The sequence below is a fragment of the Lampris incognitus genome, chromosome 7 (assembly GCF_029633865.1).
Source record: "Lampris incognitus isolate fLamInc1 chromosome 7, fLamInc1.hap2, whole genome shotgun sequence".
NCBI lineage: Eukaryota > Metazoa > Chordata > Actinopteri > Lampriformes > Lampridae > Lampris > Lampris incognitus.
Genome location: NC_079217.1, coordinates 65427545 through 65445438, shown reverse-complemented (window position 1 = coordinate 65445438; position 17894 = coordinate 65427545). Strand labels below are relative to the sequence as shown.

At 45.2% G+C, this 17894-nt stretch overlaps 1 protein-coding gene across 1 annotated transcript in view; it reads right to left on the bottom strand.

Moving 5' to 3' along the window:
* Positions 1–5528: 5528 nt before the first annotated feature.
* LOC130115765 (protein Atg16l2) overlaps positions 5529–17894 on the bottom strand; it is a 55329-nt gene continuing 42963 nt past the window's right edge. The window contains exons 15-18 of the mRNA XM_056283583.1: positions 11172–11321; positions 9412–9459; positions 9009–9110; positions 5529–8047 (exon numbers count right to left, since the gene is read on the bottom strand). Coding sequence (XP_056139558.1) covers positions 7954–8047; positions 9009–9110; positions 9412–9459; positions 11172–11321 — 394 coding nt within the window. The 3' untranslated portion in view covers positions 5529–7953. The remainder of the gene's footprint in view (positions 8048–9008; positions 9111–9411; positions 9460–11171; positions 11322–17894) is intronic.

Genomic DNA, 17894 nt, shown 5'->3' with positions numbered 1-17894 from the left:
TAGTGTATATTATTCACTAGTCAAATTATGATACTAGTTATGGTATTTACTAGTTATAATATTAACTATATTATAATATTCACTAGTCAAATTATGTTTACTCATCATATTATGGTATTTAGTAGTCATGGTATTTACTAGTTATATTATTCACTAGTCAAATTATGATACTAGTTATGGTATTTACTAGTTATAATATTCACTAGTCATGGTATTTACTAGTTAGTTATATTATGATATTTACTATTCATGTTGTTGTTGTTCTTACTAGTCTTATGCTGATACTTACTAGTCATACATATGTTCTCATCGTAAATACCATATTTGCTACTCAAATTGTGACATTTACTAGTCATGTTATTATTCAGAGGAATTACAGAACATACTGGACACCTTTAGAAAGGCATACAAGCAGCTTGGCCTGGCCATTAATGTAATTGCAGTAAGGACTCAGCCTTATGTGGTACATGCTTGCCAGGTGAACCACCGGGTTGCCCTGTATCATGAGGTTTACTAGTCACATTATGATGTTTACTAGTCACATGATTTTCACTAGTCACATTATGAACATCATGATGTTTTGTTTTATTTTTTTTGTTGCATTTTCCGCCTTTATTAGATAGTGACAGTAGAGCGAGAGAGAGAGAGTAAAGGCAGGGGAGAGAGGGGATGACATGCAGCAAAGGGCCCAGGCCAGATTCGAACCCAGGCCATTGCAGTAAGGACTCAGCCTTATGTGGTACATGCTCTGCCAGGTGAACCACCGGGTTGCCCTGTATCATGATGTTTACTAGTCACATTATGATGTTTACTAGTCACATGATTTTCACTAGTCACATTATTAACATCAAGATGTTTTGTTTTATTTTTTTTGTTGCATTTTCCGCCTTTATTAGATAGTGACAGTAGAGCGAGAGAGAGGGAGTAAAGGCAGGGGAGAGAGGGGATGACATGCAGCAAAGGGCCCAAGCCAGATTCGAACCCAGGCCATTGCAGTAAGGACTCAGCCTTATGTGGTACATGCTCTGCCAGGTGAACCACCGGGTTGCCCTGTATCATGATGTTTACTAGTCACATTATGATGTTTACTAGTCACATGATTTTCACTAGTCACATTATGAACATCATGATGTTTTGTTTTATTTTTTTTGTTGCATTTTCCGCCTTTATTAGATAGTGACAGTAGAGCGAGAGAGTAAAGGCAGGGGAGAGAGGGGATGACATGCAGCAAAGGGCCCAGGCCAGATTCGAACCCAGGCCATTGCAGTAAGGACTCAGCCTTATGTGGTACATGCTCTGCCAGGTGAACCACCGGGTTGCCCTGTATCATGATGTTTACTAGTCACATGATGTTCACTAGTCATGTGATATTCACTAGTCACAGGATGATGTCTATTAGTCACGTGAATTTACTAGTCATATGATATTCAGTAGTGACATGATGATGTTTATTAGTCACATGATGTTTACTAGTCATAATATTCACTAGTCACGATATTTACTAGTCATATATTCACAAGTCACATGATGATATTTATTAGTCATATGATATTCACTAGTCACATGATGTTTACTAGTCACATTATGAACATCATGATGTTTTGTTTTGTTTTATTTTTTTTGTTGCATTTTCCGCCTTTATTAGATAGTGACAGTAGAGCGAGAGAGAGAGAGTAAAGGCAGGGGAGAGAGGGGATGACATGCAGCAAAGGGCCCAGGCTGGATTCGAACCCAGGCCATTGCAGTAAGGACTCAGCCTTATGTGGTACATGCTCTACCAGGTGAACCACCGGATTGCCCTGTATCATGATGTTTACTAGTCACATGATGTTCACTAGTCATGTGATATTCACTAGTCACAGGATGATGTCTATTAGTCACGTGAATTTACTAGTCATATGATATTCAGTAGTGACATGATGATGTTTATTAGTCACATGATGTTTACTAGTCATAATATTCACTAGTCACGATATTTACTAGACATATATTCACTAGTCACATGATGATATTTATTAGTCATATGATATTCACTAGTCGCATGATATTAACTAGTCATATATTAACTAGTTACATGATGATATTTACTAGTCATATGATATTCACTAGTCACATGATGATATTTACTAGTCATATGATATTCACTAGTCACATGATATTTACTAGTCCTATGATATTCACTAGTCACATGATGATTGCATAATGGCGCTGTAATGGCGTAACTGAGTAATTGTGTTTTGTGTGTCTATGGGCCGTATGCAGCCGCTAATCTAGTAAAGTGCTGTGTGTGAGCTCAGTCCCTTGTCTGCTGACAGATATGGGGCGAGACCACATAACACAACTACCCTCCATGTTGAAAGTTGGTGCTACAGGGGTACCCAGAGCGTTGCAAAGTGACAAAGAGGAGTCCTGACCCAGCGTCCATATGTGACAAGTTTGAATCCTCCCACCGTGAACCGGCTCGACGTGTGTGTGTCTCATCTGTTCTTTATCACAGTACAGCGCAGGTACCAACCGAGGACCTGCTGCCCCCTCACTGCCACGTTAGGGGGCCAACATCTTGATACTAAGGTCAGCTAACTTATGTCCGCTAAAGAAAAACAGATGAACATCTGGGAGCAGTTTGCCTTCAGGGCTTTCTGCCAGAAAGGACTTGAACGCAGGAGATCGCTGTTCATGTCCTGTGCTTTTGTGTGGCTGTCGATGGACAATATATAGAAATGAAATTGGACATCCATGCATTTGTTTTTTCTTTATTAAACAATTTACCCATCCATCCATTTTCCCAACCGCTTATCCTGCTCTCAGGGTCGCGGGGATGCTGGAGCCTATCCCAGCAGTCACTGGGCGGCAGGCAGAGAGACACCCTGGACAGGCTGCCATACTATCACACAGGGCCCGCACACACACACACACACACACACACCTAGGGACAATTTAGTACGGGTGAGTCACCTGACCTACATGTCTTTGAGTCACCTGACCTACACGTCTTTGTACCGTGGGAGGAAACCGAAGCCCCTAGAGGAAACCCACACAGACTTGGGGAGATCATCTAGACTCCACACAGAGGACGACCTGGGACGACCCCCAAGGTTGGACTACCGCGGGGCTCGAACCCAGGACCTTCTTGCTGTGAGGCGACTGCGCTAACCATGCAGCACCGTGCCGCCACGACAATTTATCTGTTGCCTGTATTGTATTGTTACGGCAACGCAGCGTTTTGCACATCTTTGTCAGGGAATCCAGTAATCCTGCACCTGATTGTATCGTTATGCTAAAGCCTCACCCAGTTGTGTCTCCTCATGTCTCATTGAGCCTCCCCAGAGGAGGGGAGTGTCCAGTAGCGAGAGAAGAGCAAGGAGCAGGAGGACATAAAATCTTGTAAGTCCAATATAGTTGTGTTTACCTCTTTCAGTGTTGTATTGTGTAAATTGTGTAAACACAACATCATTGCATGTTGTGCGTCTTGGGAGAGAGATGCTCCTCTGTTGCTCTCCCTGAGGTTTCTCCCTGTTAAAAGGTTTTTTTGGGGGGGGGATTGTCCCTTATTCAGTGAGAGGGTCCAGGGACAGGATGTTGTGTAGCTGTAAAGCCCCCTGATGTGATTTGTGATGTTGGGCTATACAAATCAAACTGACTGGACTGGACTACTTTGTATGTTACAGATATTTGTAGATCGGGCAGTTCCTCCTCATCCCCCCCTGCCTCCCAGTGGCTGCTGGGACAGGCTGCAGCATCCCCGCCACCCTGAGAGCACCATAAGCCGTTTGGATGATGGACGGATGGATGATTGAAGGACTTCACCCCCGTCCTTTTTGACTCGGTGAGTTTACAGTTCGTTCGTCTCTACGTCCGACCGTCGGATCTGTCATGTCTGCTGTCTGTGTCTTCCTCACACACGAGACGCCGTCGCTTGTCTCGGCCATCGCAGCGCCGTGACATCATAATAGTGCAGTTTACCGTTTTGCAAAGCCACTGTCTGAAGGTGTTCATCATGTTTCCCCTCTCTTCATCTTCCTTGTTACCTCTTCCTCGTTACATGGCTTCAGTGGTTTTAGGGAGTGGCACAGTTTTTGTACATATTCAGGGGAGCACAAAGATGGGTGGTGTGTCGAGTGTGGTGGACCAGCGTAGGCCAAAATACCAGGGCCGCTTTATTTATTTATTTATCGTCCCAGTACAGCTTTGGACTTGGCCAACAGTAAATACTGCTGCGGGAGTTTTGCAGGATCATTTTACCATGAGATGTGAGACATGACCAGCGAGACACGCCTTCTGAAAACCTGTCTCGCTGCTTGTCCTGACCAGCGAGACACGCCTTCTGAAAACGTCTCACTGAATTGTCCCGACCAGCGAGACATGACCAGTGAGACATGCCTTCTGAAAACTTGTCTCACTGCTTGTCCTGACCAGCGAGATATGCCTTCTGAAAACCTGTCTTACTGCTTGTCCTGACCAGCGAGACACGCCTTCTGAAAACCTGTCTTACTGCTTGTCCTGACCAGCGAGACACGCCTTCTGAAAATCTGTCTTGCTGCTTGTCCTGACCAGCGAGACATGCCTTCTGAAAACCTGTCTCACTGCTTGTCCTGACCAGCGAGACACGCCTTCTGAAAATCTCTCTTGCTGCTTGTCCTGACCAGCGAGACACGTCTTATGAAAACCTGTCTCACTGAATTGTCCTGACCAGCGAGACACGCCTTCTGAAAACCTGTCTCGTTGCTTGTCCTGACCAGCGAGACACACCTTCTGAAAACCTGTCTTGCTGCTTGTCCTGACCAGCGAGACATGCCTTCTGAAAACCTGTCTTGCTGCTTGTCCTGACCAGCGAGACATGCCTTCTGAAAACCTGTCTTGCTGCTTGTCCTGACCAGCGAGACCTGCCTTCTGAAAACCTGTCTCGCTGCTTGTCCTGACCATCAAGACACGCCTTCTGAAAACGTCTCACTGAATTGTCCCGACCAGTGAGACATGACCAGTGAGACACGCCTTCTGAAAACCTGTCTTACTGCTTGTCCTGACCAGCGAGACACGCCTTCTGAAAACCTGTCTTACTGCTTGTCCTGACCAGCGAGACACGCCTTCTGAAAATCTGTCTCGCTGCTTGTCCTGACCAGCGAGACACACCTTCTGAAAACCTGTCTCGCTGCTTGTCCTGACCAGCGAGACATGACCAGTGAGACACACCTTCTGAAAACCTGTCTCGCTGCTTGTCCTGACCAGCGAGACATGACCAGTGAGACACACCTTCTGAAAACCTGTCTCGCTGCTTGTCCTGACCAGTGAGACATGCCTTCTGAAAACCCGTCTCTCTGCTTCTCCTGAAGGTTGATCACATTTTTCTGAGGAGGATGAGCAAATGTTTTTAGATCTTCCAGTTTCATGTGACCTGTTGTTGATGGGAAATGTGTTGTGTCAGTGTTTGTTGACTATGTAGTTCATCGTCTGTAGACGGGTTCTTTTGTGTCATTCTAAACAAGGCCATGAGACGAAGGAAACACAGACAAATAATAAATTCACTTTATTTCCTTTCTGAGTTTCCGTTTTACTAAATAAAAGTGTCAAAATATTCCCTTATTTCAAAGTACACAGAAACCTGTTTTTAACAGTTTACACACGGTCCCTTATTCACAAACAATTTAAACACAGTGTCTTAATACTTCCACTTTAAAGCTACAGTCCTGGATCTGCTGGTGTTACTGTACCAGTGTGTGTCCTGTGTAGGTGGTGACACTATACACACTGTCATTTTTCCTGGCAAAGTCCTACCAGACAACAGACATCCACATCACATCCTGCTGCAGTCTGCAGGACTTGGTGTTCATGGATTATATTTTAAACACAACAGAGATGGAAAGAATAAAAAACAACTTGTTTCCATGTAAATTTTCAGGATTGCAACATAAAGTTTGGCGTACGTAATACTTAGCTTCTTACTCTCTAACAAGTGACTGACACCACGTAATAACAATTAGAATAACACAAATACTTCACATGGCCAACCCAGTTTACACAGTCTGAATCTTCACATTGAATGTTTTTGGCTAAAACGGGAGACAAAGACGTGATATAAAAGACGGTTATTTGGTTTTAGGTTGACGTGCTCTTTGTGCAAACAGCTGCACATTTCTACAGACCAAACTAAAGTGACATGAAGCTAAAACCAGAACTTCCCTTTCAGCTCGAGGACCGGACTCTTCCGAACAGAAAAGCTGCTTTTCAAATTCAACACAAAGCGGAAAAAATGATCAGGGACCCCAGCCACCCTGGACACAAACCGTTCTCTCTACTTCTGTCGGGCAAGAGGTACCAGAGCGTCAAGTCTTGGACCAACAGGTTTCCAGACAGCTTCTACCTCCAGGCCGTAAGACTCTCAAAGCAAACACTCAATTGCTATTTGTACAAGTCTACGGTTCTACCGCTTACAATACCATCGTGGTTGCTGCCACCGACGGCACAATCTGCCATTTGTGCAAGTTTGCTGTTTATAGTACCACTGCACCTATCATCTTACTGTTGTACACACATTCTCTACTGTTGTACTGCCCAGCAAAGTACATTCAAAGTCCAATTACCTCACTCTTCCGAGCTGCCCCAGTCTCTGCTCCAGCCCCTTTGCTGATCCGGGGAGGGCTGCAGACTACCACATACCTCCTCCGATACATGTGGAGTCAGCAGCCGCTTCTTTTCACCTGACAGTGAGGAGTTTCACCAGGGGGACGTAGCGTGTGGGAGGATCACGTTATTCCCCCCAGTCCCCCCGAACAGACGCTCAACCAAGCCTGAGGCAACACGGGGATTCGAACTGGCGATCCCTGTGTTGGTAGGCAATGGAATAGACCACACTGACCGTTTTTCTACATGTATCCTGTTCTTGCACTTTGATTTCTCTAGGCACTTTAATAAGCACTTTTATTTACCACTTGTGTGTTGTGCCAACAACAATATGAGCATTTCATTATGAGAATGAGTGTAAACCTGCTTTCATATTAGACAAATAAACATGACACTTGAAGAATCAAGACAACAGCCGCAGCAATAACAACAGAGATAAACAGGAAGTGACAGACAATGAAGGTGTGATATGATATAGCAGTGGAGAGAGAGGAGTTATTGAGAAGGACAGAGGCGTTCTTGTCCTTTAATCATGGCTGGTTTAACTCACTAGGGGCTAGGGGGCAACAGAGATAGATAGGAAATGACAGGGAAACAGGAAGTGACATAAAAACAGGAAGTGACAGGCGTGAAGGTGTGAGATGATATAGCAGTGGAGAGAGAGGAGTTATTTAGAAAGACAGTTCTCGTCCTTCAATCATGGCCAGTGTAACTCACTAGAGGGCAAAAATGTGCTATGGGCCCCAACCAAGCTAACCGATTGTCCACTCTGTGTACATGGGCCCCTCCTAAGGCCCCTATCATTTCAGTTAATATTGTGCTTAAACGGTGCATAGTCCCAAACAAACGTGCATTTAATTAAATTACCACAAACAAAATTGACACGTGGCAAACCTGGTGCCTCCGGGCCCGTTGCCTGCTGTGCTTGGTTGGTATTCCAGCCTTCCCTAGCTGGGAAACCTCCAAACCGGACAACTTCCAGTTTTTCTACAGCTGTTTTGTCTCCATGCCGAGATGAAGTGGAGAGGAAAAGGAAAGAACGATTAGCCTCATTCAGTGAGTCCCACTAAAATTGAACTCGTCGGTTTTCCTGTAGAAAGACATCGGCTCACTGGCGGAGGACCGTGGTTGGATTTGAATAATCAATGCTTCCTCCTCAACCAGCAGCCAGAAGATCTCCACTGACATCCGAACCTTCTCAAGTCATTTCAAATGGTTTAAAAAGCAATAAAATCACAAATTCGTGTCCTGACGACGCCTGAAACTCTGGACACCCATCTGCGTGTGTTTTGTTTGAAGGGCATCCGAAGTGGTCCCGTGTTAGGATTGGCTGAATCAGATGTCACTCCAGAGGATGGCCCGCCTACTCTTGTCCACACTGACTACATAATCTCCAGAGAGAGACCAGGCCACTGCACTGATAGAGGAGCTGAGAGAGAGAGAGACAAGAGAAATTAATGCCCTTACTTTTGTGGTTCAGTGAGTTAAGACACATGGTACCTACTAGTCTACAATGGTTTATGCTTATTAATTGGTAGATCTAGATAAATAACTGGGGGGTCTGTCTCCATCCTCATGTTCTGTGGACGGACACAGCTGTGTCCTCTCGGCATCACTCGTTGGAAATCAATGGAAGTGATCAGGTCATGACAGATGTTTATTATCACATGGACCATTTCAACTCATTGCTGCCATTTGGGATTCCCCCCCCCCCTTTTCTCCCCAATTGTATACGACCAATTACCCCACTCTTCCGAGCCGTCTCAGTCGCTGCTCCACCCCCTCTGCTGCTCCGGGGAGGGCTGCAGACTACCACATGCCTCCTTCGAAACATGTGGAGTCACCAGCCACTTCTTTTCACCTGACAGTGAGGAGTTTCACCAGGGGGACGTAGCACGTGGGAGGATCACGCTATTCCCCCCAGTCCCCCCTCCCCCCCGACCAACCAGAGGAGGCGCTAGTGCAGCGACCAGGACACATACCCACATCCTGCTTCCCACCCGCCGACATGGCCAATTGTGTCTGTAGGGACGCCCGACCAAGATGGAGGTAAAACGGGGATTTGAACCAGAATCCCCGTGTTGGTAGGCAACGGAATAGACCGCTACGCTACCCGGACACCCCGCCATTTGGGATTTCTGACCTTCTGTCACCTTTTTGTGACGTGGAGTGTAAGTTTTGATTTAGAACTACTGTTTCCATAGTAACACTTCCTGTATCACAGCCTATCAATGAGGAACGGTGACGACCAGCCTTGTTTTGGTGCTCCATCCTACAGTGACACATCCAACATGGCGGAGGAGGTTTGTAGGATGTGGTGACGTCACAGCAGAGGAGGATGGGTAACAGATGATACCTGCTGGTCGTATCTCACACCATTATGTTTGTACCTGTGTTGGTCCGGCAGGCGGGCCTCCAGGTTCCCAGTGGAGACATTCCAGATGTAGACGGCTCCGTCTGCCGAACCCGCCGCCACGAAGCCTCCATCTGGACTGAAGAGGAAAGAATTATAGAAAACAAAATTATCTATCCATCTGTCTGTAGAACTAGGTCTATCAATCACAAATATAGAGAATATAAAGTGAGAGGACGAGGAGGGGAAAGATAGACAGATAAACAGAGACACAGAAGATAGAGACCGATGGAAAAAGAAATAGACGGACAGAGAGAGAAAGATAGCTAGACAGAGAAATAGATGGACGGACAGATAGAGACAGTCAGATAAGTACATGGATGGACAGATGGGTGGACAGACAGAGCAGGGAGGTGGAGGGGTTCTTGGGGAGAGCTGACCTGAACACAGCCTTGGTGCTGTCACTGCCACATTTAAAACCATCAGCTCTGCCAGGACACACAGAAATATGTCACACGTCTTTTCCAAACACACAGAGGAAAAAGAATACATGAATAGAATAATAATCTGTATGATAATAATAATCTATACAGCCCTCAAATGTAATAGTTAAGTTCGCAGATGACACCACAGTCGTAGGCCGTATCGCCAACAATGATGAGACGGCCTACAGGGACGAGATTGAGCACCTCACATCACGGTGCACCACCAACAATCTTGTGCTCCATGTGCAGAAGACGAAGGAGCTGATTGTGGACTTCAGGAGGTCTAGAAGCTGCAGCCACTCCCCCATACACATCAATGGGGTGGAAGTGGAGCGTGTTTCCAGCTTTAAATTCCTTGGAGTCCACATCAGCGAGGACCTCTCCTGGATATCAACTACCCAGGCCCTTGTGAAAAAGGCCCAACAACGCCTGCATTTCCTGAGGAGGCTGAGGAGCGCCCGTCTACCCCCCAAAATTCTCACCAACTTCTACCACTGCACCATAGAGAGCATCCTGACCAGCTGCATCTCAGTGTGGTACGGCAACTGTACCTCAGTAGACCAGAAAGCTCTGCAGCGGGTCGTCAAGGCGGCCCAGCATATCACCGGTACCATGCTCCCAGCCATGAAAGACATTTATCACAAACGCTGCCTTCGAAGGGGTCTCAGCACCAGCAGAGATCCCACCCACCCCAACCATGGACTGTTCTCCCCCCTGCGCTCTGGGAGGCGCTACAGGAGCCTCAGAGCCCGCACTACCAGGCTCAAAAACAGCTTCTTTCCACAAGCTGTTGCCCACCTGATCCTGGCTACCCACTGAATGGCTGTAGATATTTTTAAAGTGGGGGGTAACTGAGCTCAAATCTGTGTTTTGGGATACCCATACCCCAGGAAAACATACCAGTAACCACCCAGCCCATTCTGTATGATTAAAAATGTTGCGAAGTATATAAAACAAAGCTTCAAAAACGTGTACAAATCTGCAGCGTCCACTGGTTTCAGACTCTGGGGGCGTGGCACCGAAAGGAAGACGGCGACGTCGCCAAGGAAGCCGGCCAAAAAATCAAGAAAGGAAAATGGGAAAAATACCCAAAAACGGTCTAACCCCGCAAATCAGTTCTATACATGGTTCCAACACATTTTAACACGTCAACAGCAATACATCCCCCACATTTATAAAGTATTTTGAAGCAAATCTGTCAATTTGGTTACCCTGCTCTTTAAATATTTTGTACTCCAGCTCTTTTCTAACTTATTTTTAGCTTTTGGTCTTCATCTGTGTATATCTTACACTGCGTTTGTGTGTGTCTGTCTTGCACTGTTTGGTGAAGCTGCAGCCCTCATTTTGTTTTTACACATGTGCCTGCACGTTACTTTTAATGACAATACATTGAATTGAATTGAATAATGAAAGGTGGGATTGCTGCCATCACTCCTGACTCAAGTCTTACTGGTTTAACTGGTTAACACAGGTTAAAACCGCCGCTCCGCCACGTGACCACTTTATAAAACCCGCGGGCCAACGGCAAGTCGGAGGAAAACCTGCACCGGCTTTAAAAACAAAGTCTTCATGATGTGGATGTTCATGGGTAATGTCTCGTCTTTATTATACCACACATTGGAAATTGTTCCTGTGAAACTTTTATCATTGTAAATTTCAGCCATTGGTGGATCCCCCTGCCAAAACCCCGCCTATGCAGAGCCCCACCCCTTTACCTGAAGCAGAGCCTGGGGTTGCTCCTCCTCAGGTCCATCAATTGGAGGCAGTCATCACGGCAACAGCTAAGGAGCTGGCGCTGGGCGGGGCATATGTCCAAAGATGTCACCTTCCCCTGAGCAGGAAGCTCCTGGCTGCAGGTAGCAGCTCTGACACACACACACACACACACACACACACACACACACACACAATGGATGTAAAGCGTCTACACACCCCTGTTAAAATGGCAGATTTGTGTGACATAAAAAAATGAAAACAAGATAAATCATGAGGGAACTTTAAAAATAAAGTGAAGAATCAGAAACATCTTCAGGGAAAAATCAGCAACAAGTGGAGGAAATCTGGCACAACAGTGACATCACCAAGAACAGGACGTCCCTCCAAAATGGATGAGAAGGCAAGGAGAAAACTGGTCAGGGAGGCTGCCAAGACGCCTACGGCAACATTAAAGGAGCTGCAGGAACTTCTGACAAGTACTGGTTGTTCCCGACATGCGACAACAATCTCCTGTATTCTTCATACGTCTGGGCTATGGGGCAGGGTGGCAAGACAGAAGACTCCTTACACAAGAAAAAAAACCAAAAACATCCAAGCCCAGCTAAATGTTGCATAAAGATACATCCAGTCTCGGGCGCTCCTCAACCTGCACCCTACTCTTGCTACAGATCACAGTGTCATCCGCAAACATCATCGTCCCCGGAGACACCTGCCTAATCTCGTCCGTCAACCTGTCCATCACCAGGAAGCTCGGCTTACTTGGTTTGGTACTAGAACAACACAGCACATCAGCAGAAGAACAGCAGTCCCACAGTGAAGCATGGTGGTGGAGCATCAGGCTTTAGGGCTGCTTTTCTTCCGCTGGAACTGAGGCTTTAGTCAGGATGGAGGGAATCGAAGCGCTCCAAATACCAGCCCCATTTTGGCACCAGCCGCTGAGGATGCACAAGCCAGTGCATTCTTAGTGCCGGTCCCAAGCCCAAATAAATGGAGAGGGTTGCGTCAAGAAGGGTATTCATCATAAAATCAAATATGCAGATCATAAATCAGATTTCCATACCGGATTGGACAAGGCCTGGGTTAGCAACGACCGCCACCAGTACTGTTAGCCAGCATGATGCTGGTGGAAACTATGCTATGGAGCTGCCAGGGAAGAGGAGAAGAGGAAGGCCAAAGAGGAGGTTTATGGATGTGGTGAGGAAGGACATGTGGGTGGCTGGTGTGACAGAGGAAGATGCAGAGGACACGAAGAGATGAAAACGGATGATCTGCTGTGGCGCCCCCTAACGGGAGCAGCAGAAAGTAGTAGTAGTAATCGATTTTGGCACAAAACATTCAGGCATCTGTTAGAAAGATGAAGAGGAATTTCACCTTTTAGCATGACAACGACCCAAAGCACACATCCAAATCCACAAAGGAATGGCTTCATCAGAAGAAGATGGTTTTGGAATGACCCAGCCAGAGTCCTGAATCCTACTGAAAATCTGTGGGGTGACCTGAAGAGGGCTGTGCACAAGAGCTGCCCTCGATGGATTGCTCTGTGTGTGTGTGTTAAAGCCCCGCTAAGAAGACCGCCGTGCAGGATGTAAAGTGACTTGCTGGGTTGGGATAAGATTATGTCTCTCTCGCTATATATATATTATCTCATCTCATCTCATCTCATCATCAGCCGCTTCTCCGGGGTCGGGTCGCGGTCGCAGCATGCTAAGTAGGGCACTGCAGACGTCCCTCTCCCCAGCAACACCCTCCACCTCCTCCTGGGGGATCCCAAGGCGTTCCCAGGCCAGATTGGACATGTAGTCCCATCAGTAAATTCTGGGTCTACCCCAGGGTCTCCTCCCAGTTGGCCGTGCCCAGAAAACCCCCGAAGGAAGGCGCCCAGGAGGCGTCCTAATCAGATGCCCGAACCACCTCAACTGCCTCCTTTCGACAGCAATCAGCTGATGATGGCTTATGGCATGAACAGACTTGTACTGTCTCATAAAGAATTTACTTGACTCACCGGATTATTTTGCTCCTTATTTGTTGAGCACTTTCCCTACCATTGAGTGTTTCTTTTAACAAAGTTTATATATATATATATATATATATATATATATATAAAGCAATTTTTTAGGAATATAAGAAAATATTGGTACAATCGAGTATCGCGATAATATCTTTTGTGATACTGTATCGATTTACAAAACCACTATATCGATTTTTTATTGTTTACATGTAAAGGTTCGTGACAAACATGTTGTGTTGTGTGTAACCCCACGAATGCTAGATAAGTGTTGTAATCTAACTTCAGACATGTGACCCTTCCACTCCAACCCAACAACGTAAACTGAGACGGGAAGTAGCATAGCACAAAGAACACAGGCCTATGAAACCACAATATATCACCTTTCTCACAGTATCACAATATATTGCGATATATTGAATAGTATCTATCCCCTGTATCGTGATGCGTATCATATCGCCAGATTCACGCCAGAATGACTACATATACAGATGGTAACCCTGCAGAGGTAGAATGACCGTGGACAGGAGTGTAAATGTTAATTTGGGTTTATAGGTAAATCACTGATCAGAGATTTGAACTACCAACCGTCCTCTCTTTCCCTGATGATACTGTTATTTACTACTTAACGTATTACACAAGGTGAAATATCTTTAATTCATTATCTGTGTGGAAAATAAATCCACATCTCTCTAAATGAAGATGGCTTCACTTGGAGAAAAAGGACACATGAACTTACAGTGCACCATCTCCAGATCTGTGTAATGAGACTCCCTCGCTAGTTTAACCCCGCTTTACTGGATTTTACCTCATCTTGCTAGTTTAACCTCACTTTACTGGATTTTACCTCATCTTGCTAGTTTAACCTCACTTTACTGGGTTTTACCTCATCTTGCTAGTTTAACCCCGCTTTACTGGATTTTACCTCATCTTGCTAGTTTAACCTCACTTTACTGGATTTTACCTCATCTTGCTAGTTTAACCTCACTTTACTGGATTTTACCTCATCTTGCTAGTTTAACCTCACTTTACTGGGTTTTACCTCATCTTGCTAGTTTAACCTCACTTTACCGGGTTTTACCTCATCTTGCTACTTTAACCCCCACTTTACTGGGTTTTACCTCATCTTGCTAGTTTAACCCCGCTTTACTGGGTTTTACCTCGTCTTGCTAGTTTAACCCCGCTTTACTGGGTTTTACCTCATCTTGCTAGTTTAACCCCGCTTTACCGGGTTTTACCTCATCTTGCTAGTTTAACCCCGCTTTACCGGGTTTTACCTCATCTTGCTAGTTTAACCCCGCTTTACTGGGTTTTACCTCATCTTGCTAGTTTAACCCCACTTTACCGGATTTTACCTCGCCTTGCTAGTTTAACCTCACTTTACCGGATTTTACTTCGTCTTGCTAGTTTAACCCCACTTTACCGGGTTTTACATCATCTTGCTAGTTTAACCCCGCTTTACATCATCTTGCTGCTTTAACCCCCACTTTACCGGGTTTTACCTCAGCTTGCTAGTTTAACCCCACTTTACCGGGTTTTACGCCATCTTGCTAGTTTAACCCCGCTTTACCGGGTTTTACCTCGTCTTGCTAGTTTAACCCCGCTTTACCGGGTTTTACCTCGTCTTGCTAGTTTAACCCCGCTTTACTGGGTTTTACCCCATCTTGCTAGTTTAACCTCATCTTGCTAGTTTAACCCCGCTTTACCGGGTTTTACCTGATCTTGCTAATTTAACCCCGCTTTACCGGGTTTTACCTCATCTTGCTAATTTAACCCCGCTTTACCGGGTTTTACCTCATCTTGCTAGTTTAACCCCACTTTACTGGGTTTTACCTCATCTTGCTAGTTTAACCCCGCTTTACTGCGTTTTACCTCACCTTGCTAGTTTAACCCCACGTTACTGGGTTTTACCTCATCTTGCTAGTTTAACCCCACTTTACCGGGTTTTACATCATCTTGCTAGTTTGACCTCACTTTACCGGGTTTTACCTCATCTTGCTAGTTTAACCCCACGTTACGGGGTTTTACCTCATCTTGCTAGTTTAACCCCATCTTGCTAGTTTAACCCCACTTTACCGGGTTTTACCTCATCTTGCTAGTTTAGCCCCACTTTACTGGGTTTTACCTCATCTTGCTAGTTTAACCCCGCTTTACTGGGTTTTACCTCATCTTGCTACTTTAACCCCACTTTACTGGGTTTTACGTAATCTTGCTAGTTTAACCCCACTTTACGGGGTTTTAACCTCATCTTGCTAGTTTAACCCCGCTTTACCGGTTTTTACCTCATCTTGCTAGTTTAACCCCACTTTACTGGATTTTACCTCATCTTGCTAGTTTAACCTCACTTTACTGGGTTTTACATCATCTTGCTAGTTTAACCTCACTTTACCGGGTTTTACCTCATCTTGCTACTTTAACCCCCACTTTACTGGGTTTTACCTCATCTTGCTAGTTTAACCCCGCTTTACTGGGTTTTACCTCGTCTTGCTAGTTTAACCCCGCTTTACTGGGTTTTACCTCATCTTGCTAGTTATACCCCGCTTTACTGGGTTTTACCCCATCTTGCTAGTTTAACCTCATCTTGCTAGTTTAACCCCGCTTTACCGGGTTTTACCTCATCTTGCTAGTTTAACCCCGCTTTACTGCGTTTTACCTCATCTTGCTAGTTTAACCTCACTTTACTGGGTTTTACCTCATCTTGCTAGTTTAACCCCGCTTTACTGCGTTTTACCTCATCTTGCTAGTTTAACCCCACGTTACGGGGTTTTACCTCATCTTGCTAGTTTAACCCCACGTTACCGGGTTTTACCTCATCTTGCTAGTTTAACCTCACTTTACCGGGTTTTACCTCATCTTGCTACTTTAACCCCCACTTTACTGGGTTTTACCTCATCTTGCTAGTTTAACCCCGCTTTACTGGGTTTTAACTCATCTTGCTAGTTTAACCCCGCTTTACTGGGTTTTACCCCATCTTGCTAGTTTAACCTCATCTTGCTAGTTTAACCCCGCTTTACTGGGTTTTACCTCATCTTGCTAGTTTAACCCCGCTTTACCGGGTTTTACCTCATCTTGCTAGTTTAACCCCGCTTTACTGGGTTTTACCTCGTCTTGCTAGTTTAACCCCATCTTGCTAGTTTAACCCCGCTTTACCGGGTTTTACCTGATCTTGCTAATTTAACCCCGCTTTACCGGGTTTTACCTCATCTTGCTAATTTAACCCCGCTTTACCGGGTTTTACCTCATCTTGCTAGTTTAACCCCACTTTACTGGGTTTTACCTCATCTTGCTAGTTTAACCCCGCTTTACTGCGTTTTACCTCACCTTGCTAGTTTAACCCCACTTTACCGGGTTTTACCTCATCTTGCTAGTTTGACCTCACTTTACCGGGTTTTACCTCATCTTGCTAGTTTAACCCCACGTTACGGGGTTTTACCTCATCTTGCTAGTTTAACCCCATCTTGCTAGTTTAACCCCACTTTACCGGGTTTTACCTCATCTTGCTAGTTTAGCCCCACTTTACTGGGTTTTACCTCATCTTGCTAGTTTAACCCCGCTTTACTGGGTTTTACCTCATCTTGCTAGTTTAACCCCACTTTACTGGGTTTTACGTAATCTTGCTAGTTTAACCCCACTTTACGGGGTTTTAACCTCATCTTGCTAGTTTAACCCCGCTTTACCGGTTTTTACCTCATCTTGCTAGTTTAACCCCCACTTTACCGGGTTTTACCTCATCTTGCTAGTTTAACCCCACTTTACTGGGTTTTACCTCATCTTGCTAGTTTAACCCCACTTTACTGGGTTTTACGTAATCTTGCTAGTTTAACCCCACTTTACGGGGTTTTAACCTCATCTTGCTAGTTTAACCCCGCTTTACCGGTTTTTACCTCATCTTGCTAGTTTAACCCCCACTTTACCGGGTTTTACCTCATCTTGCTAGTTTAACCCCACTTTACTGGGTTTTACCTCATCTTGCTAGTTTAACCCCGCTTTACTGGGTTTTACCTCATCTTGCTAGTTTAACCCCGCTTTACTGGGTTTTACCTCATCTTGCTAGTTTAACCCCGCGTTACTGGGTTTTACCTCATCTTGCTAGTTTAACCCCGCTTTACTGCGTTTTACCTCATCTTGCTAGTTTAACCCCACGTTACTGGGTTTTACCTCATCTTGCTAGTTTAACCCCACTTTACCGGGTTTTACATCATCTTGCTAGTTTGACCTCACTTTACCGGGTTTTACCTCATCTTGCTAGTTTGACCTCACTTAACCGGGTTTTACCTCATCTTGCTAGTTTAACCCCGCTTCACTGGGTTTTACCTCGTCTTGCTAGTTTAACCCCGCTTTACTGCGTTTTACCTCATCTTGCTAGTTTAACCCTACTTTACCGGTTTTTACCTCATCTTGCTAGTTTAACCCCACTTTACTGGGTTTTACCTCATCTTGCTAGTTTAACCCCGCTTTACCGGGTTTTACCTCATCTTGCAAGTTTAACTCCGCTTTACTGCGTTTTACCTCATCTTGCTAGTTTAACCCCACTTTACCGGGTTTTACCTCATCTTGCTGCTTTAACCCCCACTTTACTGGGTTTTACCTCATCTTGCTAGTTTAACCCCACTTTACCGGGTTTTACCTCATCTTGCTAGTTTAACCCCGCTTTACTGGGTTTTACCTCATCTTGCTAGTTTAACCCCACTTTACTGGGTTTTACCTCATCTTGCTA